Source organism: Chelmon rostratus, chromosome 8 (genome assembly GCF_017976325.1).
Source record: "Chelmon rostratus isolate fCheRos1 chromosome 8, fCheRos1.pri, whole genome shotgun sequence".
Lineage (NCBI taxonomy): Eukaryota > Metazoa > Chordata > Actinopteri > Chaetodontiformes > Chaetodontidae > Chelmon > Chelmon rostratus.
In genome coordinates, this window is record NC_055665.1 from 15,477,949 (window position 1) to 15,499,593 (window position 21,645).

Below are 21,645 nucleotides of genomic sequence, written 5' to 3' on the forward strand. Positions count from 1 at the left end.
TGGCGCACCTCCACCTCTCCATCCGTGGTCACCTCTGGCTTCAGAGGGAATATTGCTGAGTCATGAGGAGGGGGGAGGGGGCACTAAGTCTGTTTCGACTGAAAATGCTTTTGCATCTGACAGGTAAGCAATAAGCAGATATCCTTCAATCCGCTTTCGCTGCCCGCTGCTTCAACCCACCCCTGTTGTGCGCTGTGATGCCCAGCGGAGACAGGAGGAGGAGAAGGAGGAGGAGCGGGGTCTCCAAGCCTGCCGACCTCTCTCCTCCCTCTGCCGCCGGCACCGCGACAGACACCGCTGTTGGCCTATCGCACCAGAGCCGGACCCCCTCCCTCCCTCCCTGCCTCCCTCCCCCTGTGCCCTGCCCACCCCGGCGGTCTCTTCTCCAGCCCTGCCAGAGCCAATCCGCGACTGGGTGTAAGTAGGGCAAGCCGCTTCCTGGTTCTCAGAAAGAAGGAGCAGGGAGTCGGAGTGGGCCAGCGGAGGCAGCAGACAGGGGGGTCAGAGCAGCCCAGAGAGCCGGCGGTCTGCAGAGAGAGGAGACGACGGAGGGGAGAAAAACGCCGACGCACGATTTGGCGAAGAATAAAAGCTCCCGGGTGTCGAGCCGAGGGCGGCGGTGAGACCCGGCGGAGAAGAAGAGACGCGAGCTGAGATAAAAAAAAAAAAAAAAGAAAAAAAAAGAGAAGAAGTAGCAGAAGCAGGCAGGGTGGGACGGAGTAATCCAGGAAGTGTGGAGGCCGGTCAGGTGGGAGGCGACGACTCAGAACAGGTGACACACCGGCACTCAGGTAACCGCTTCACCTGTCTCCTGTCGATTTGACTGAAAGCTATAACACACCTGTAAGTTAAATGTGATATAAGTGACAGGTCTGTTTTGTGACCGCTCGTCTCAACCTATAGCCTCTCTCCTCCCTCCTCCCCGGCTCTGATCGGGGTCACGGGAGGACAGTCCACGTCACGGGTATTCGGTAACTCCAGTCGACATTTATCCCCCCAACCCCATTTTTTTATTCTACGACCAGAGCGCGTTTCTACTGCCTCGCTTTTAAATGCAGGGAATGAAAACGGCGGCTGCGTGGTTGTGCTTTTGGAGCAGGTGCTGCAGCCGCTGGTTGATATGTGCGTCTGTGCGCTCGGCCAGGTGAGAGAGAGAGAGAGAGAGAGAGAGAGAGAGAGCGGGGTCGGCGGGTACATTTCTGGAGACTCGGCTGCTAATTATAGCCGAGAACACCGGCTGACATCCAAAACCTAACCTGTTCTCACGCACATCACCTGCCTCTGTGCTGCTCACGGACACGCAGAGAGGTGGATCGGTTGAATTTAGCCTCTTGCGCCTAAATGAGCCCCCTTCAGTGGTCTGTTAATCATCATTATCATCATCATCGTCCTCCCCATGGCGCACCCACTGTTTTATGTTAATCCCGTCACTATCCTGTGTTACAATAGGATGTGCTCAGGCTGTAATGTTAGGTTCAGGCTTCTGCCTACCTCATGGGTGGGGAGGGCTGTCATGCCAGTGGGCTTTTGTGTGTGTGCCTGTGTGTGTGTGTGTGTGTCTCATTACAGAGGTAGATGTGTTGCTGACTCGCCCCTCTGACAGACCGGCCTAACAAGCTCAACTGGCTTGGGTTTGGTTTCCCTGTCTTGGGCACAGCTTGTTTGGTTAAATCTTTAGCCATCCAGGTAGTTAATGCCTTGTGCCCTCTAGGCTCAGGTGTCACAGCTTTTTTGGCTCACCCCTCGGTTCTCGGAGGGGCTCGCGTGGGAGGCAGGAACGGCCTCTGTGGGCCTCTGTTTGTGCGAGAAGTTTGTGATCGAAGGGAAGAAAAGTTAGGAGAGAGGAAAGCTTTTGTAGTTTTCTTTAAGTCCGGGTGCCATCACGCCAGTGGACGTTTCTAATGCTCCCTCGCGCTGGGCTGGTTCCCCACATGTGGAAGAGCCATCAGGGTTTTGAAATAAATTCTTAATGCCAGCTCTGTTCGCCCTGACTTTGTCTGCAACATAAATAGACATCTGTGCTTCACCCCTCGCTCCCACTGCCCTGACATGACCCTCATCCTGCTCTGCTCTCTTCTCATAGCCGATATCTGTGTTTTTCCCCCTTCATCGTGATCATCATCGTATGTTGTTGTCTGCATGTCAGCTCAGATTCTTGGATATTTCTCACAGAGTTGTGGAAATCCAAAAAAATGTACAGTATGGTGTTCATCACATGCGTGTGTGTGTGTGTGTGTGGGCTTTCCCAAACATCATTGACTGCTGGAGAACTTCTTTTCCGAAGAAGTCAAAGCAGGAAGCGGTCGGTTTCTGTCTGTCTTTTACAAGAACCCCCCACCCCAAATTACATCTGATGCATCATGTGATGGCCTGTGGGTGTGTGTTTAACCACGCCGCTGTCGCTAACCTGTTTCACATAAGAAAAGACATGTGCCTCAATTAGTCAGCACTTTGTGTTTTCTCGACACCCCCCCTCGTGCATATTGCGCAGATGAAATCAATGATTTTTCATACTTCCGTGCCTTTTCCCCCTCAGGTGTATGACCTCTGCTGACCTCTGATCAAAGAACCAAAAGAGGAGGGGGACAAGCGAGAGGCAGAGGAAAGCAGGCACCCATCTTCTCCTGAGTTTATGGACTGGAGGTAGGAATCACACCACAAGTCTTGACATCAGTCCCTCTCTCTTTCCAACAGTTTTATGGCTGTAAGCACCCTGTTTTCTGAAAAGATCTGAGCCCAGAGACACACAATAGGAGAACAGATTACCTAAAGGGTTCGGCATCCATCAAAAGAAGTCGCTGGTACAAAGGTGTTGAATGTGGGGCAGAAGGAGATGTGATTAACTGCACAAGTGGAGATAATGGCGCACGCTTTCAGAAACTTTAAGTCTCTTATCAAACCATTTATAGTGTTGCACTTTGTAAGAGTAATTGTGCAAAGTATGGCAGAAGCGCTTTAGATGGTCAGACCCTGGCTTCTCTGTCGCCTCCACGGTCGACCAGTCGCTGCGTTCAGTCGATGTGATTGTCTGTTCTGGAAAGCTGCGATAATTCCTCGACGCGGATCTCTTAACGCTGACACCCAAAAGCTGCGTGCGGGGGTTTCAGACACTTCCACAGCAGCTCCAGCTGAATCGTGCTTTAAGATACCTTCAGAATGTTTCTCTGCTCTTCAGAAATACTTGCCCCTTATCAAATATGTCATCTGAAAGGTATGCGGGACATTTATGTTAATTAGCGCCTCCTGCAGGCACAAAGATAAATCAGGAATCTGCGTGAACACGTAACTTTCTGTACATTGAGACTACGAAGGACTACGGAAATAACAAAGTTTCAAGATTATGTTCAACCTCAAACAAACCCAGTCAGGATTTCTTTATTATAAACAGCATTTCTAACCTCACTAAGTCTTTTTAATGTTTCAACGAAAGCTTCAACCAGTAGTCAATGAAAGGAAAATTAATTCCCAACTTTTTCAAATTTTGGTAAATGTTTGATGGTTAAAGCTATTTTTCAAGCAAAAATATTTGCTGGTTCCAGCTTCTTAAGGAGGATTTGCTGCTATTCTTTGTCATTTATGGTAGTAAATGAAGAGTCTTTGGGTTTTGGACTGTTGGTTGGACAAAAAAAGAATCTGAAGACGTCACTTTGCTTTTTTTTGATATTTTATAGACTAAACGATTCACTGTGAAAATTATTTGCAGATTAATAGAAAATGAAAAATATCATTAGGGCTGGCCTAGTTTTAGAATACTTCACATAACAGGTTAAATAAAAAATATATATCTTCATAAAAACTGGAGAGATTTCAGCTTTAAAACAACAGCAAACCTGCCTCACATCAAGCTGCGCACACACATCGTGACAATGAAAATGAGTTAAATCAATTTCAAAATGACTGAACTTAGAACGAAGCTTGACTACCGGTTTTATTCATACATTTTTTGTTCTTCTGACACAGTTTACACCACAGACACATTGTGTGGGGGGTCACTGAACGTTGGGTTTTATGGATGGCCTTAGAAACAATATGAGCTGAATAAAGTGGTCAAGCAGTTTAATATTTTATAGGCAACCTGGACGTTAACTCCTCTGTAGCTCGTTGGCTGCAGACTCTATAACTGCAATCGGCTTTTAAAGATGGCTCGGGAATAATGCCAAAAATAAACTCTTGTGTTTAAAACGGGCTCATGATATTTATAGGTTTTGGGTACGTGATCACAACAAAGCAGCACTGTTTCTGAGAAGCTGTAAAGCCTTGTTGATATTAGTATAGCAGTAATACAAAGCTAAACCACACTGTACAGCGAGGACACATTCCTCCAATGCCAGCAACTTTAACAGTTTCTTTAGCTTCGGGCTAATGGTACGCTTGCTAATTTAGAAACCTGCAATTAAAAAGCAACTGAAAAATCTGAATTTGTATGAAGTTTTTTTTACTTGCCCAAAGCTCAGTTTCTGATTCCTGCAACTAATAATTAACTTTATTAGGGAACATAACAGGCTAAAAATGCCAAATATCTTATTCATCATTTACAAAGAATATTGCTGTTTTTTTCAGCCTTTTAGTACCATTGAATTTCTAATTACTGTTCAACCGAGGAAAGCTGTGACTCAAAAAAAGTACATTTATCTCCAGGTTTTAGCTCTGAACGTGGTCCACACATAGCAGACATACACAAATCTGTATTTCTGATTTTCCTCTCTTTAAATTCTCATCAACTCACTGAGAAGCAGTACTCTAAAATTAAAATCTTTCTTCAGCTATCTTGATCATGTGTGGTATTTTGATTTGTAAATGAGACTGGACAAAACCTAACAAACTGTATGTAGGGTAGTAAAAAGAGCACCTCCAACCACACTTAATGCATTGTTTCAGGTCTTTTAACACCCTCCTGATTTCAGCTGCAAAACAGATACAAACCTGCCTCTGCTCCCCTTCCTGATTGCTGCTAATCGAGGCAACATGAAAATTCCTGCTAAACTATATTTTAAAATGCACAAATTATACGGATGCTAGAGTATCGTGTTTGAGCATGAAAAAAGATTATATGTTACGTATAGTTATTAACACTCGTATGTCATTTGAGTCGGACGTGAATTTTTCTGTGACTTCAGTGCGTGTGTGTGTGTTTGTGCGTGCATGTGTGTGGTGGGCAAGCTGGTGTGACAGATCATGTGACTTTGACTTTGCTGGAGTATGACTGGTGACAGCCATGTGTCCGTGAACTGGTGGGTAGAAGGAAGTGAACTCAAGTGGTCTGTCAGGCGAGGAACACACGCACGCACACACACCAACACATGCATATAGACACACACATATATATACATGCGTGCACACAGTTCCAGGAAATGCTTTAATCAGGGCATGTGAGCCCATATAAATTCCCCCTTTTCAGACATGGGCCTTTCAGTTTCATGCAAACCGACTGAGTGGGAGGAAGGTGGGGAGAGAGAGAGAATGGGGGAGGGAGAATGGGAGATGAAAGATGTAAGTGTGTCTCTGTTTTGGCCCTGATAATTGAAGGCGTCTCACCTTTTTCCCAGATTTTTTTATTGACTTCTCCCCCACTGCAAAAACAGCCGTTTATTCTGAGATAATGGTTTGATTCCTTTTTCTTACGTTGTGTTCTGTCGATTCGAAAAAAAAAAGGAGAAATTACACATCTGCAGTCAGACTGGTGTGTCACCAATTGCAAGAAATGGGGCTCAGCCTGTCGAGAGTAGATTCTGACTTCTTATTTTCATGAAGTTCTGCCGATTATTTCACTGCTGTATTGGTTTTATGGCTGGAAGTTCCCTTTATTTAAAAACACGTGTAAACCAAGGCAAGGTATCCCTTTGACCTCTGTACAAATGCCATGTTTTCACCACATACGGCCGTTGCCTCTCCACATTGAGGCAATAATGGCACAGGGGTGACTACACGGTGTCCGTAATCCTGTCTGCTGCTACTACAGTTGAGTCTTGCCCCCACTCGATCTGTGTCAATAGAGGAAGCTCTGTATCTGCCATTTCCTCTTTTCAGTCATGAGTTTCTGTCGCATTTGACAGCCCTCCCTCGCTCTCGACCACCAGCCTCGCAGCCCACGCCACCCAGCGCTAACCAATCGGCAGGTGGCCGTGACTCCTCTCCTTCTTGTAAATAGTCAGAAGACAGAGAAATAAGAGGCTTGAGAAAAAGCTCCAAGCCGAAGGAGTGATTCAGCTCTTCTAGTAACAGTGCAATTGTTTCTATACTTATTGAGCGGGCGGTTATCATAAATAGGTACAGTGAGACAACACTTCAGGGAAAGTGAGAATAAACACCCAAACATGAGCAGGCGAAGGGAGTCACTGCTGCTGAAACTGACCCCTTTCATGTTTGATGTGTGAAGGGGAACTCCAGCAGCAAACAGAGGCTTTTATTCCAAAAAGCATGCATACCATCCCCTTTGGAAAAATAAAATCACTTTTTTGTTTTGCTAGCATTTCAAAAACAAACATTGTTATTGTTGCAGAAGGGACATATGACACATCAGATTGTTAGTTTTTTTTCTTCCGTCTGCTCTCAAATGCTCATCAAACATCCAGACCGTGAAAGAGAAAACCCTGACTCCGCCGTGAGAGGTCCATCAGGAAAAGAAGTTACCGGTTATTTTCGCAGGTTTTGAACTCACGCGGCTGTCTGGTTCCTAACTTTTTCAACACCTCGGCGAGGCGGTGGGTGATGCAGTTGCGCACTGCTGGACCGCAAGTCAAGTCCTGCCCCAGAGCTACTGTTCTGATATATTTCATGGATTGCAGTTACAGTAAAAGCAAACAGTCTCCTCCCCTCCCTGTATCACTGCGGCTACTACGCTGATTTGTGAGGAAGGCGATGCATCTTTCACTCGTGTCCTCTTTTCTACTATATTTTTTTACTATATATTTTTCCCTTTGTTTTTGTTTTTTTTTTGCTTAATCTCTCTCCATTTGTACTTGATTTCTATGTTTCAGTTTGTCTTCCATTTATCTCTCCATCAGGTCTAGTGGTCGACGATCTTTACTGAGTACAGGAAGAGGAAACTGATCAGAATCAGTTAGTTTTGCGACATTTTTCTCTCTCTCTGTGTGTTTGCATATATATGTGTGTGTATGTGTGTGTGTGTGTCCGTCCAGTGCTTTTGCAATGTCTTCCTCTAAAATGAGAGGTCATTGGTGGGGGAGAGCAGCAGTTGTTGAGACCCTCCCAGCGATGTGGCAACTTAACTTAATGTAAGACACACAACCATGCGCACGGTAACAATATGAGCTGTTCGTTCTTCCAAACACGAGTTCTCGTCAACAGATGTGCGCTGACTAAAAAGCTTGGGTGTGTTGTTTTCTGCAGCCTCCATCATTTTTTTTTATTGGTTGAAGACATTTTCACTCTTTGAATGCATTGCTCTGCAGTTATTTCCTTCACAGGCAGACTTCAGTGCATTACGTGAACACACACTGAGAAACCGTGTACATCACACTATCAAGCACATCATTTGTCTCACATCCCACTCAACTGCCCCATCTCCAAAACTAGCCTGACTTCCCCACCACACCACCTGAGGAGCAAAAAAGAAGAAGAAACACAATGTACAGACGCTTTTGTCCTGCAAACATCTCCAGATTTACCCACACAGACATGCACACATGCGTACCCCCACCACAGTACACTTTCACATGTATATGCATACATTCATGGATTTGCAGTGTTGGAGGGCAAAAAAAAACCCACAGTTTATGGTTAATTGTCCACGTGAAACCCTTTATGTTCTTTTATGAATCAAGACATTTTATTTAAATTTCAAACAAAGCATTCAGCAAAACATCTGTAGAAAACAACAACAGTTCAGAAAGTGAAAAATACATAAAATTATTACACAGTAATGCAAACTTAAAATAGCTTATACTATACTTAGTAAATACATAAATAACACACACACACACACACATAATTTATTTTTGGTGTATGTTAGAAAAAAAAGATGAATGTTCCTCCAAATTTCTAAAACAAATAATCCTAAATGAGAATACAGATGATATTTTACTATTATCGGCTTCCTTCGAAGGAGTCTGATATTGGCCTCCGTGGAACATCTGACTGAAAAGTGACTTTCACGTTGCAAATGAATCTTTCTACTGTACTTAATATAAACATCCTCCAAGGTAAAGTTAGAGATTTTTTTTCTACAAGGCAATCCTTTTTGCTGACTCTCAGTGTAAAATCACATAAGATTTTGCCCCGAGTCACTGCTCTTAGTGCTCCACTCCACGATTAACGCCTGCATAGTTCATTTGTTTGCATCACGAACCGACATGTTGGAACACCCCCGCTGAGTTACAGCAAGTGTGCTGAGAGATTACTGTACGTTTGACTGTAATGACACTTTATCGCCCTTTCATTGTTATCATTGCAGTTCTTCACATGCGGCGTAATCGGTTGTGGGACTCTCGAAGGAAACGTTCCTGAACTTCACCAACTCAAATGAGCTCATCAGACGCATAAACGTCATTAAAAACCACACGTGCAAAAATAACGTTGCTCTCCTGCTCTTGCATATTAATTGACGCAGGGAGCAGGATGTCATTCGCCCACACACCTTGACGCCCAGGGTTCACACACACAGTCGTGTGTTTTGGGGGTAGAAACTGCTGACCAGATAAAGAGCAAAGAGAGAGGGCGAACGGAGTGTGAAACCACCGTGTCAGCATGCTTTCTCTCTCACATCTGTGTGTGTTCTCCATCTTAGGGTGAAACTCCCATTTTGGTGATTCTAATGATAGAGCTGGCTGCTACCACATCTCTCCCTCAGACATCTGCACACACACCCACACACACATACACTAACACACACCTGCAAGGACTCTCTTGCTACTTCCTGTGGCTGCGTGCATGTGTTCACCTCTTGCTCGATCGCTCTGTTTATCTCCCAGTCGTCGTGTCACTGCTCCTCTCCCTTCTCTTCTTCTGTCTCCCCCTTCCTCTCCCCTTGTAACTTAACTCTGTCTACTCCTGTTTCATGTCTCCTCGCTAACACAGATTGTTCGAGGCCGGGACTAGATTTTCCTGTCTTAACCTCCCCTCTCCTGTGCTTTATCTTTCAGGGTATCTCAACACCCACTCCCCATTCACTCACTCACTCTCATGTGTTTCTCCTCCCCCATACCCTCCTTTTCCTTGTGTAACTTCTAAGAACATGTGTGTTTTTAGAAAACATACCTCCCTCATGTTCCCTTTGTTGTCTCTTCTCAAATCTCGTACCGTTTTCCTCTTTCCAACCTCAGCTTGGTTTCTTTTCCTGCTCCTGCCGCTCTCTCCTCCATTCACAGTAGCAAACATGGCAGACATGCGGCACAGTACACTCATTTCAGAAAAAATAAGCACCACATTTTTTCATTTTTATAGGGAAATCATTTAGACTGATACTTGGTTTCATTGGTTTCAGAATGTACAGAATCAAAAAGCCGTAAAGACAAGACAAGAATTGCCAAATGGGACTAATCCCGCCTGAAGGGCTTCAAACATGGAGCCTCGTGAGCAAAACTGTCAAGAAACATACAAGTGTGTTTCATTTTAGTTGTAATATCCAGATTTTAAAAAATGTTGGGTTGCACATAGACCGGGATAGTATATCAGCAGAATCGATATATTGTATTGTAATATGAGGCAAGTTATCAATTCTGTCTTTTTCTGGTCTTCAGGGCTAAATTACAATAAAATAAAACTGTGCTCTGCTGTCATTTAACTGTTCAAGTTGAGTAAAATGTCGACTCATTTATTAAAATTGTGCTGTGAGCGAATTTTCTCTGAAAACAGTCGACCTTTTGTGACTTAATGCTCACCTCTGATTGTTAAAAAGAATTCCGAGGACTACCGTCTCAAATAAAAGAGTAATGAAAAAAGAAAAAAGAGACTGGGCTGGATTTCACCACATTCGACATCATTGCCTGCCATTGTGAATCCAGATTGAGTGCATTCAGGGTTATATTTCTTCACCACATGCTTCGGAGTGTGTGCTGGTGCAGGGTTGTCTCGCGTCACCTTGTCTCGCTGGATCCGAGGGGGCGTCAGCTAGCTAACAGTGGCAAGGCGCGTCTGTCTCTGCCTGATGGCATGTCATAATTGCAGTGGTGATTGCAGTTATGCGTTTTCATTTGATGTTTTTTATTTATGTGAATTCTTGAGCATTCTTTCGATGGAAAAATAAGTAGCTTTGTAAGTTTCTTGGCCTCTGCTCTGAGGCCCACCAGAGATCAGGCTGCTAGTTGTGAATGGATCCTCTACAAAACCCCTATATTCATCCCCAAAATGTGGCCAATTGCTATTTTTAAGGCTTTTATTTAAAATTACTGGGATATTTGACGTCAGTGTTGCCTAGCTGTGACAAAGGGAGGCTCATTTCTGTAAGAAGACACTTATTTACTTTAACTTCAGCTTAGGAGCTGGTGGCTGTTACAGGGCCGAGCCTATATGTACACCCAAATGTCTTGTCCCATGTGCTGATAAGCTGATAATCCTCCAGCAGATTCACATTGGTGTTCAGGTCTTGCATGCAAACTGGCTGCTGTTATAGCTCACAGTGGAGTGTTTGTGGTGTGGTAGGGCGAGGGGATAAGGGCCTCTGCTCTGCCAGCCAAATGAATAATGTAATGTGTTCTAAGACCACAATGTGCGCATGCGTCCACACACACACACACACACACACACACAGACACACACACACCCCATAATGCCCCAGTTACAGTAAGGACAGAGGAGGGCTTGGCTGCAGTGTCTTTCTTGAATAAAAGACAGAACAAAATTGTGCTGAGTAACATCGGCTCACTGGACTTCTCTTTTTCTTATAAATTCCTCCCTACATCCAGTCATGGCAGGGTGCAATCACTCTAATCACCTGCCGTCTCAAGTCTTGTCTTTGACTAATTCAAATGGCGATTCAAATTCTCCCTGGTTGCGTCTGTTTTTATATCTCCTGGTGGGATGCAAATGTTCGGTCCGGAGGGAGCTGGGACGGCAGAGGGCGGGCGGTGCTTGTGTTTTATCTCCGCTGTATTATTAGAAGACCTGGATGTGTCAGCCAGTACTCTTGCATAGTTTTGGGTGTATTTGTTGCTTAAATGTGCCGGTTTTGCACTCTGATCGCCCTGAGAGAGTGCTCCGTCAGGCTGAGTGCTGCTCTGGTTCGGCAGACGTGTGTGCACTCTCGTCTCCTCTCATCCCCCCCTGTTTCCTCCTCCCCTACTCATCCTCAGAGAAGGTGTCCCCGCACCACACTCCACTCACTACCCCAAATGAGTGAGGTGTAAGGAGGGTGAAAACTTTTGTCTTTCTTAACCCTTCAAACCTGCCTCACAGAGAAGAGAAGTGGTGAGAGGAAGCCGAGTGTGTGGAGGAGAAACGGTATGAGCTTGAATCTTACTTTCCATGTGCTTGGCCGCTCTGTTGTTTTTCTGGTGCAGTGGTAGTTTAGCATCATAATTTGCTATATTGTGGTTATGAATATCCTCCCAAGTACTGAGTTTTATCTGAATGAAAACCGAGATGATGTGTGTGTGTGTGTGTGTGCGCTGTGTGTGTGTGTGTGTGTGCATGTATGTGTGTGTGCGCGTGTGTAGTCTTTCATTATGTGTGAACATTTCTCTGCAATAAGTATATTTTCTAATGTATTTGTGTTGCTACAGTCCATCCCCATACAGACATATTACAACATTTTAGAGCAAACTCAAATTGTTGCTAAATTTTGTTATGTCTGCTTTTAAAATTTCACTCGTTGGCCTTCCACATTTCACTTTAACGCACGACTCTGTTCAAGTCGAAGAACTATCCATACTCTTCCCCTTCACTTATTTAAGTACTGAAAGTACTGAGAAGACAACACATGCAACCAACCATACGTGCTCACATTAACCAACACACACGCACGCACGCACGCACACACACACACACAGACACACGCACACAGTCACAAACACACACATGTACAGGCACTTTGGAAAACATCTGACATCAGAATTTATAAAAGCATTTCTCCTTCTCCCTCTCAGCCACAGTTTTCTGTGAATAGTATAAAGTCATATTTTCCCCCTTAGCGCTGGAGCCTGATATAATTGAGGTGGACTGGGAAAACTTACAGCCTTTAACGGAAAATAAGACCCATAAAAATAATACTAACAGTTCTAGTTCCAGTCATCACACACTCTGAGCGTGTGCAGAAGGATTTCATGATATAGACGATGGATACTGCTTTCAGACCGAAGAATAAATCTCTCTGTGCAGGTTTGGTCAATCCTGCTGCTGTCACTTTCCTGGCCTCCATGCAAATTCGTCTACTTTTTTTTCTTTTTTTTCTCAGGAGTTACACTGAGCCGTGCTAGTGGACAAGTAATGGTGGATTTAAGTTTCCATTTCCTCTTCAGTAAAAACGAATCCACGGTGGATTCTCTACTAAACACGTTTCATTTGATTTTTGCTGAGTTTTATGGTCTGGCTGTACGACTAAGTTGTAGCTTTAGGTTGATGAGACTTGGCCTGTGAGTTAAAGACCAAATGATTAAAAATCTCCATTTGTAATCATGATTTAGTAAAGCAACAAATCCTCGTTGTTAAGAGAGAGGAAGAGTATGCACATAATGAAAGTGAGGGATGAGGAAACCGTAGAGTTGCAGAGGAGGTGAATTCATCCACCGTCGACAGAAGAGTGGGAGGTGAGAACAAAAAACACCGAAAGAGATAAGAGACGATTGTTGGAAGGATAACATCTTAACATCTGTAGCGTCAAATGCATAAAAAGTGAAAAGGGGGCAGTTGTTTGAGAGACAGAATACTTTTAAGTGAGTATTTTTTTTGTGGTTACATGTTTTGGAAAGACTAACAGTGACATTAAATGACACACCTAAAGGCAAACAGAGATATCAGTTATTTGACTGAAAGCTGCCGAACCCTAATCAACATGAATAAACGTACAATGACAGTAATTATATAATAGCTGAACACGTGCTTGTGAGCTAACACTATTATTTTATTTGCAAGACAAAGTGTGTTTGTGGTATCTGCCTGTGGGCTGTCTTAACATTACTTACAATGTGTTGCAAGATTCAGCAGCTTATACCGACATGTCCTTAGTTAGCAACAAAAAACAGAAACAAGGTGACAAGGAAGGGGAAGGGGGGATATGAACAGTGTGTGTGTGTGTGGTTGTGTATGTCATGATGTGTCAGTATTAAGTGACTCACAGGCAGACAGAAAATTGATGGGAATCATTGCAACTTCTTTGCAATCTTATTATTTTCCGAACACGTCTGTGTTCTAAGGAATATGCCTAAAATAACAAGCTCGAACCACCAACCACCCATGATGCTTTTTTTTTCTCTCCCCTGCGCCGGAAATTTAATGTGTGTCGTTGTGTACTCCTCCTAAAACCCCTTTGTGTCTCGCTTCTCTGCACCGCTTTGCTTAGATTTCTGTTTTTTGTGCTCTTGTGACTTTTGGCTTATTGGCAGCATTGCAGAAATTGGGAAAAACATGATATATTGTGATATTATCATTTATGCGAATTAATTACTGTTAGCAACAGTCCTGTTTTCCTGGCAAGCATGATAACCTTTGACGGTGACCCTTAAATATGACATTCAGGTCTGCTATTGTGCCTGCTTACGATGAGACAAACGTACACATGCAAGGTCAGGAGACGCATTTAGACTTTGTCCTACAGAGGCTTAGATGGTGAGTTTCCACAAGGATTTCCTGCCCAACCACAATGAATTTTCCTGCATATTATGTTACATCTGTGTATGATGTAGGGCTACAACTAACAGTTGTTTTAGTTAGTATACAGATTATTTCATGATTAAACATTTGTGCATAAAACATCAGAAAATAGTGAAAAAAGCCCTTAAACACAAGGTGGCAACTTCAAATGTCTTGTTTCATCCGACCCAATATCCAAAAACCAAAAGATGTTCAGTTTACAATCATGTCAGACTGTTATGAAAAAAGTATATGATGAAAAATGGCTTGTATGACGGATAGTTGTTCGAGTGTGGTGTAAATTAAAAAAAAAATCAACGTGTGTGTGTGACAAAGCCAACATGTGCCCCTTCACTTCCTCACTCGTCTGTGTCAGCGACTACACTTGTCGTCCTTGTTGCCTCAAGTCGAGGAGGTAATTCGTATGAAAATGTAAATATCTGTTGTACAGGCCGTGATTTTATTTTATGACAAGCAATCAGTGGCATTCAGCAGGCGCAGGGTTCAAAGGAAGCGCTTTCTGCACCGCTTTGTCTCTGTGGTACGATGTTATATGGTATAAGTCTCATATTGCACCTACCTGAATGTTTGTTTTTGAGTGTAACATGACTCATAATGCCAATATGGTTGCTTACACGATTTTTCAAGTTTATTTCTGAGGTGTGTTGGTTGAACGTGCTGGTTTCCTTCCTGCCCATCCAGCTGAATTAATGCATGTGGTCTGAAGTCTGTTCTACACGGTCCACAGTCCCGGGCATAACCTCGCACACGCTACGGCCCATCCACCTGTCGGCCCCTTTCTGAACAGGGAGCGGTCGACGAGGAGACCGTGTTTATCGGAAAGTGTTCGGAAAATGGGCCGTTGGGTTTTGGAGAGAGTGGGGTGCGTAGGCGACTTGTGGGGAGGGGGGGTATCTTTGAATCTGCCTTCGTCACTTGCACACTCTTTTGATACAACAGGAAGGAGAGTGAGTGACAGAATGTGCGAAAGAGGTAGACATCCCCAAGGATGAACGCTTAACCCTGACTTCTGACAGCGAGATCAGACCTCTAAGTTACACATCTAAAGGCAGCAGGAAGTAGGAAGAAAAGAAAGTGGTTTTCGAAGACGGCGAGGGGGACAGCTAATGAGAGCGGAGCTGTGAGGAGCAGAAAGATGGATGCCACGAGACACACGCTGCCTCGCCTCCAGCTGACTGTGCCCATGCCAATGAAGACGGGGAAGGTAAGGTTAACATTCGGGATGTCTCGGTACTGAACTGGGATGAGAAAAATACTTTTGGTATCGTTTTGAACGACAGGACGGATAAAAAAAACCCCCAAAACCCTGCTGTCAAGTTCCTGAGAAATTAACTGGCTCTACTTTGACATTTTTTTTTCGTTGAATGGGTGGAGTGCATTTAAATGTATTTTAAATAGGCTGGCGCGATGGTCACACAACAGGTTAAATATAACAATAGTGGGTGGGGGGAGCCACAGATTGGCACGCAATGTGTGTAAGCGATGTGTGTATGTGTGCAGTTGTGCGCTCCTGTGCCTGTGTGTATTTAATAGGGTGTGTTTTGGAGCAGGTTAGTCAGGTGGATGTACCGTCGTTGTGCAGAGCCCTCTGGGCACTGTGTGAACATTGTTATTGGATGGCCAGGGGGCTGCCAGTTGCTATGGGAGGGAGATCAAGGGCAGGGAGGGGGAATCTGGAGGGTGAGTTGTTTGTGGAAAATCTGGTCTGCTCAGGTGTGTTAGAGATATTGTTGAGCAGGTATAGTGTGGACAGGGTGAGGTGCAAGCTTAGGGAGCCAAAGAAGGGAGGTGTTGGGTCTTACTGCCGACAGGCCTCGTTACGTCTCACAGAGAGAAATAAAGAAAGCTGTCGGCCTTATTTGACCTGCATTCGGACATTTTACCTCTGTGTCGATGAGCCTGCTAAAGATCTTTATTAGGTCAAAAAAAAAAAGACGAGGAGAGATTGTAACAACTGAAATGGAGTAACTGATTACTGTATATACATACATAGTATATATGTGTTGCACATCAAGTTTGTGAGTGACGTACTTTTATTCCACTCCTCATAAAGTTTGTAATTCTGCTCTTGCTGTTTTTTTTTTCCTTCCTCATTCTTTCACTGGTACTCCCCCCGTTCACCCATTCTAGTCTCTCACTTCCTCCCTCTCCCTTGCTTGCGTTTCTGTCTTGTCTCTCTCCTCCATTTGTCCCTCTCTTTCTTCTCCAGGTATTTTAATCAAATGGCTAATGCTATAAAGGTTTCACACGGGAATTAACCTACTGCCTACTGTTACAGGACCTACAGCGCATTGCATAATCCTGCATACTTTCCGCGTCACTGTTATCCACCATTAGGTTTTATCTCTCTCTATCTCTCTCCCCCTCGCTCTGCTCTAATGATTATTTCTTCTTCTCCTTGCTGTTATATTTTGCCCATCCTTCCAGCTCTGTCATCTCCATCGCCTTCGTCCTCTGATGCCCCAACCCCCATCTCAGTGGCCAAAATCGCCTCCTGATTTAGTAATCTGGAAAGAGAGTGCAGGGGGGATGGGGAGGGGAGGATAAGGGGAAAGAGTTGTTGCTAAGCCTGGTTTAAATTGTCCCTCACGTGAAAGAAACTCCTTGTGTCTGTCACGCCATGGAAGGTTTACTTTTAGGTGCTTTTAAGTGTCTACACTGCTCTCTGAAAGAAGTGGAGGGTATTCTCACAATGTTCTAAGATGTCAAAATGCATAGGAAAATAATCTGAATTTGTTCGTATTAAAGCAGATCGTGACAGGTACAAACTTTAATTTGCTCAGACCTCAGTCCCTCCACTCACCTGATCTTCTCCCTCTTTCACGCAGGTGGCAATGTCTCCAGGAGAGGACGGTCTGATTGGGATCCCCTTCCCGGAGCACAGTAATGAGCTCTTGTCCCACCTGAATGACCAAAGGAGGGCAGGACTCCTGTGCGACCTCACTCTGACATCCCGCGGGGCCCGCTACCCGACTCACCGCTCCGTCATGGCCGCCGTGAGTCTCTACTTCCGCCAGCTGTTCGGGGCAGAGGAGGGGGGCGGCGAGGGCGGAGGAGGTTTCAGCGTGTGCCAGCTGGACTGCGTGGCACCCGACGCCCTGGACGCCCTGCTGGAGTTCGCCTACACCGCCACCCTGACCATCCCCAGCTCTGCGATGAGAGATGTGCTGCGAGGGGCTCAGCTTCTGGGCATCCAGTGTGTGGCTGACGCATGCAGAGACATCCTGGGGGAGAAGGCGGAAGCAGAGGGGGAGACGGCAGAGGAGCAGAGAGCCCAACACACAGCTAGTGAGAGGATTGTGCAGGGAGAGAGCAGGATAATGAAAGCCTCCCGGAGGAAAACGGACAAAAAGAAGGTGAAAAAAATTGGATCACATCACATCAACTCCTCGGTTTTGAACCAGTCACCTGCTTCTCCCGTCTCGCACCCTTCACCCGAATCCGACAGCTTCCGCTCCCTGCCGTCTACCCAGCCGCCCAGCCCGGAGCAGGAGGAGCTTCGCCACAAATCTGGGCAGAATGGAGATCCCAGGGCCATCAGGGAGCCAGGGAGAGGGGCCACACCAAATGGAGGGCTCCTCCACTGGCTCCACGAGCGCCCCCGCATAGCCCACCCGCCTCCTGTCCCGCCCTTGACTGATAAGCTGTCAGAGGATGACGACATGGAGGGTTTTGGCGACGATGGTATGCTGATGGGAAGCATCTCCATACCCACCCCTGCAGCTGATCAAGGAGCGTCAGCGTCTGCGGCGGGCGGTGGGAGGAAGAGGAAATCTCAGACACCCCAGCAGTGCCCTGTTTGTCAGAAGATCATCCACGGAGCGGGAAAACTGCCTCGACACATGAGGACACACACTGGAGAGAAGCCCTTCCAGTGCTCTGCCTGCGGAGTCCGTTTCACCCGGTACAGCAACTTCTCACATCTAATACTGCACAAAGCAAAATGGTTTGATGTATTGTGGCCTGATTGAATCTTTTATTCATGTTTTGCTCCCACCGCTCTTCCCCTTTCTCCTCTTCATTCTCCTTTCATCTTTCTCTTCAATAGGAATGATAAATTGAAGATCCACATGAGGAAACACACAGGCGAGCGCCCCTACCCCTGCCCTCACTGCCCTGCTCGGTTTCTCCACTCATACGACCTCAAAAACCACCTGTCCCTCCACAGCGGGGCGAGGCCCTTCGAGTGCCCGCTGTGCCACAAGGCCTTCGCCCGAGAGGACCACCTCCAGCGTCACCGCAAGGGGCACAGCTGCCTGGAGCTGCGCACACGCCGGCCCAGACGTGGGCCTGAGCACGGGGAGGATGGGAGAGGGGACGTAGGCAGGAGGGAGCAGTCCAACCCTCTGGAGGCTCTGTCTTTACAGGCCCACTCCTCGGCGTTCCTCCCTCACCCGGTGCTGGATGGTGGGAATCGGGCCGGCCCCCCGCTGATGTTTCCAGGTGACGTGGAAAGGGAGCGGTCTCTCGCCCTTCAGGCTTTGGCTCAAATGGGGCCTCGCAGGCTGACCAGCTACCCTGAGCTCTTCCTACGAGGTCTGGAGCTGCGAGGAGGTAGAGAGGCGGAGGGGGAGGATCCAGGAGGAACCCACTCGCCGGCTTCACAGCGTGACCGATGGGGAGACGAAGTGGAAGAGGAAATTGGTGAAGAGGCGGTGGAGGAAGAGGAATAGTGAAAAGGGAGAGTGTGTGTGCGTGTGTTTGTGTGTGTACGTGTGTGTCTGTGTGGTAAAGCATCCACAGTAAAAAAAAATCTCACTCAGGTGGCTGGACTAATGACCTGCTGCTCCCATATAGAGAGCGCTTAAAAAAAAAGAAACAACTAAATGATAAAAAAGAAAAAAATGGAAAACGGGTTTTACTGCGAAATTTTAAATGTTTATCTTCTGCCTCTCGGCGTTTTATTTCATTTGTCTTTTAACTTTTATTTTTCGTTTGCCGTTTATTTTTATGCATTTCCGTTTTGAGCTGATTTGATTAGATTTTTCTAGCTGGACATGCGTGTGTTGAGTGTGTGGTTACCGGGATGCTTCTCACTATGCAAACTCAAATCCAGAGCTGCGACATTTTGGGATATTTGAAGATGTATATTTTAGTTACAATATAAATGTATTGATTCAGGTGCAATTCAGAAGTCTTATCACCTAGATATCAAGAATGAGCTTGTGTGGCCACTGTCCTCTGGTGGTTATCAGTGGAAATGCAGTCTAATTTATCCAACTTGTTCTGTACATTGTAAGCAATAATATTCTTTGTGTCTTTTCTTGTTTGTGGTAGAACCTTTGCTTTGATTTGGTGCTTAAACCAAAGATTTTAGTTGAACTGTTCTCTTACATCCTAAGTTAACAGGAGAGGAGAGAGGTGAATTGTAGCCAATGTTGGGTTTGAAGAGAAGATTCTTCCCAACTGTTCTGATAGCCATGAGAAAGAATCTGCTTCCATATTTGAGTGTTTCAGAGCCGCTGAGCTCTGTGTTAAATGCCTGACCAAAAAAGACAAAGTCTGGGTCGATGAGTTGATGTTGATTGTGTTGAAGACAATTCTTCTTTTCCGAAAGGCTGGATTTCAGTCTTCCAATGCACTCGTTTGGGTTCCTTGTTGCAAAAAAGAAAAAAGAAAGGGGGCAAGCTGAGGGCATGAAAGAGATGGCTTGCTCCGTTTTTCTGTACTTATTTATTTATTGTTATTTATTATGACTCTTCTGCTGAAACTCTTTTGTGAGACCAAATCCAGGGTGGGGCACAGATCGCAGCCCGCTTCTCGTCCAAGTCTTACAAGAAGCTGCATTGCGCTAAAGATTTTGGCTCAACGTCTCCACGTACCTAAACGCCTTCTTATGGGCTGTGTGTCTTCTTTTGGCGATTCTTCCTCGAATGCATTCTTTGCACATTTAATCCCGTCAGGTACTGCAATAATACAGGCACATTCCATCCTCCAGGGTTGAGAGAAGGGAACAGAGCAAAGAAGAAGCCAGGGGGTTCAAAACCTTCCGTGTAACTGGAACATAAAATGACTTTTCTGTTTTTGACGTTTTCAGCATGCTTGTCTGTTGGTAATCCAACATGTATAGTACTGTATCACATGTTATCGCATGGCAGTTCCTATAGATCGGCCACTGCTGTGTCTAAAGGGGCCATTATCTTTTGAGTTAATCTGTCTTCGACCAAAACCCTTTTTAGCTTCATCATGCTTGCCCTGGACCAGTGCATTAAGGCCTTTTGCAGGGTGTAATGCCGTCATTAATGGCTTTAAGTCAGGCATGTCAAACTGATTCCATAAAGGGCCGTGTGGCTGCAGGTTTTCGTTCCAACCACGGAGGAGCACACCAGGCTGGAATCAATTAATCAGCTGATCTCAGTCTTCAGCTGATAACTAAGTGATCCCTTGGTGTTGATTGGTTGGCCTGGTGTGCTCCTCCTTGGTTGCAATGAAAACCTGCAGCCACACGGCCCTTTATGGAATCAGTTTGACATGCCTGCTTTAAGTGACAGAAGTTGTCTTTTTATTTCCAATTCTCTTGAAACCCATGTAGTCAGAACCTGGTGTAGCAGTCGCGCTGGTCTGGCCTTGTGTGCACTATCCACTCCTTGTTGTGTAGTAGATCATTTTTTATTTCCAGTTTATTTGCACTATGATATTTGAGAGCTTCAAGCCTTTTTGTCCAACCGTCAATATCTAGTCCATTAACTCACTCGGTACGATTTAAGATTGTGATTGAAATTGACTATACTTCTTAAAACCCCCCTCTGAATACTCTTCCTCCTGCATAATGTACAGAGTTATAGTCAATATAATATATATTGGGATGAAGTTGCCTTAGATTTTTTTTGTGCTGCAACTATTCTCAGGAAACCTTGAGCAATGCACTAAGTGATTATACAAAATATAAAATGGGAAGAAAGCGTTCGGTGCTGTAGGGAGATTGACACTCTTCGTGTAACTTTAAGGCCAGTTGTTTCAAAATAAGAGATTTTGTATTGTGCAATTGGAGCAAATTAATTAAACCTATTGTGAAATAAAAACAGGGAGATACCAGTGATGAAAGTAAACTGCTGGCCTTACTGGAACCAGTCCTACTGGAATGGCAGTATGACAGTTGGTCCTGTTCATGAAGGGTGTTGGTGTTCCCCGTCAGAGCTTTGTGAATGAATGAGGGTTAACTGATGCCAGCTGTGAAGTGTGTGTTTCTATGTGAGCTGTTTGTTTTCTCGGCTTTGGTGAAGGGACATGGGGTCCGGTCTGAGTAGAGACCCCGCTATCAGGGATACATTTTTTTGTCTTTCAGTTTTTAGTGGAACCTTCTCAGAGATATGAATTAATTTTCCCATCATTTGTTTCAGTTAATGTAAAGAAAATAAATAAAGGTCTCTAAGCTTGCTGTTTTCTGTGTTTCTGTCGTTGATTTCTTTAAGGGCTTTAGTAGCTCGAGCCAGATCAGTGTTGGATTTTGTAGTAGTAATAAGAAACTCCTACATTTGCTAATTTAAGCATTGTGACCGAGACATATTCTGAAAGTTGAAAACTAACCTGTGCTCTCTGGTGGACAAACTGAATAATGGAGACACTGTTTTTAAAATAGATTTAGCATACCTTTGGCATTTCTGTACTGATATTTCCTCTTACTCTTTGGCTGGCACTTATATAATCCTGATAAGGTGATATTGTGCATTTATACCAACCCAGTGATTTATTGGCCAAGCTCTATTGGTCACCTAATGAAATGAAAATATAGAAAATAAAATAAACCTTTAATTACATCAATCTCAATTAATGCCAGCCAGATTTGAGAGTAGTGACATGAGTCTCTTGAGGAAAAATACATAGCTATTTTTTTAAACAGCCTTTTTTTCCTTGGCCTGTCCACTTCCTGGTTTAGTTCAG

At 44.9% G+C, this 21,645-nt stretch overlaps 1 protein-coding gene across 4 annotated transcripts; it reads left to right on the forward strand.

Annotated features, from left to right (window-relative positions):
• Positions 1 to 331: 331 nt before the first annotated feature.
• Positions 332 to 20,016, forward strand: zbtb7b (zinc finger and BTB domain containing 7B). Of its 4 annotated transcripts, none has more exons than XM_041942783.1 (5): positions 332 to 791; positions 2,537 to 2,643; positions 14,704 to 14,968; positions 16,593 to 17,668; positions 17,813 to 20,016. In XM_041942783.1, the coding sequence occupies exons 3-5, from the start codon at positions 14,900 to 14,902 to the stop codon at positions 18,435 to 18,437; spliced, it is 1,770 nt and encodes a 589-aa protein (XP_041798717.1). In that variant the 5' UTR covers positions 332 to 791; positions 2,537 to 2,643; positions 14,704 to 14,899; the 3' UTR covers positions 18,438 to 20,016. The 4 variants fall into 4 exon arrangements, with proteins under 4 accessions (XP_041798717.1, XP_041798718.1, XP_041798719.1 ...); XM_041942784.1 differs by having other exon boundaries at positions 332 to 772; XM_041942785.1 differs by lacking the exon at positions 14,704 to 14,968 and having other exon boundaries at positions 335 to 791.
• The last annotated feature ends 1,629 nt before the right edge of the window (positions 20,017 to 21,645 follow it).

What these genes read in the sequence shown, in the direction of transcription:
- zbtb7b (XM_041942783.1), top strand. Translation starts at nt 14,900, where the DNA reads ATGGATGCCACGAGACACACGCTGCCTCGCCTCCAGCTGACTGTGCCC. An exon ending in TGCCAATGAAGACGGGGAAG is followed by an intron (nt 14,969 to 16,592) that starts GTAAGGTTAACA and finishes TCTTTCACGCAG; the next exon opens with GTGGCAATGTCTCCAGGAGA. An exon ending in TGCGGAGTCCGTTTCACCCG is followed by an intron (nt 17,669 to 17,812) that starts GTACAGCAACTT and finishes TCTCTTCAATAG; the next exon opens with GAATGATAAATTGAAGATCC.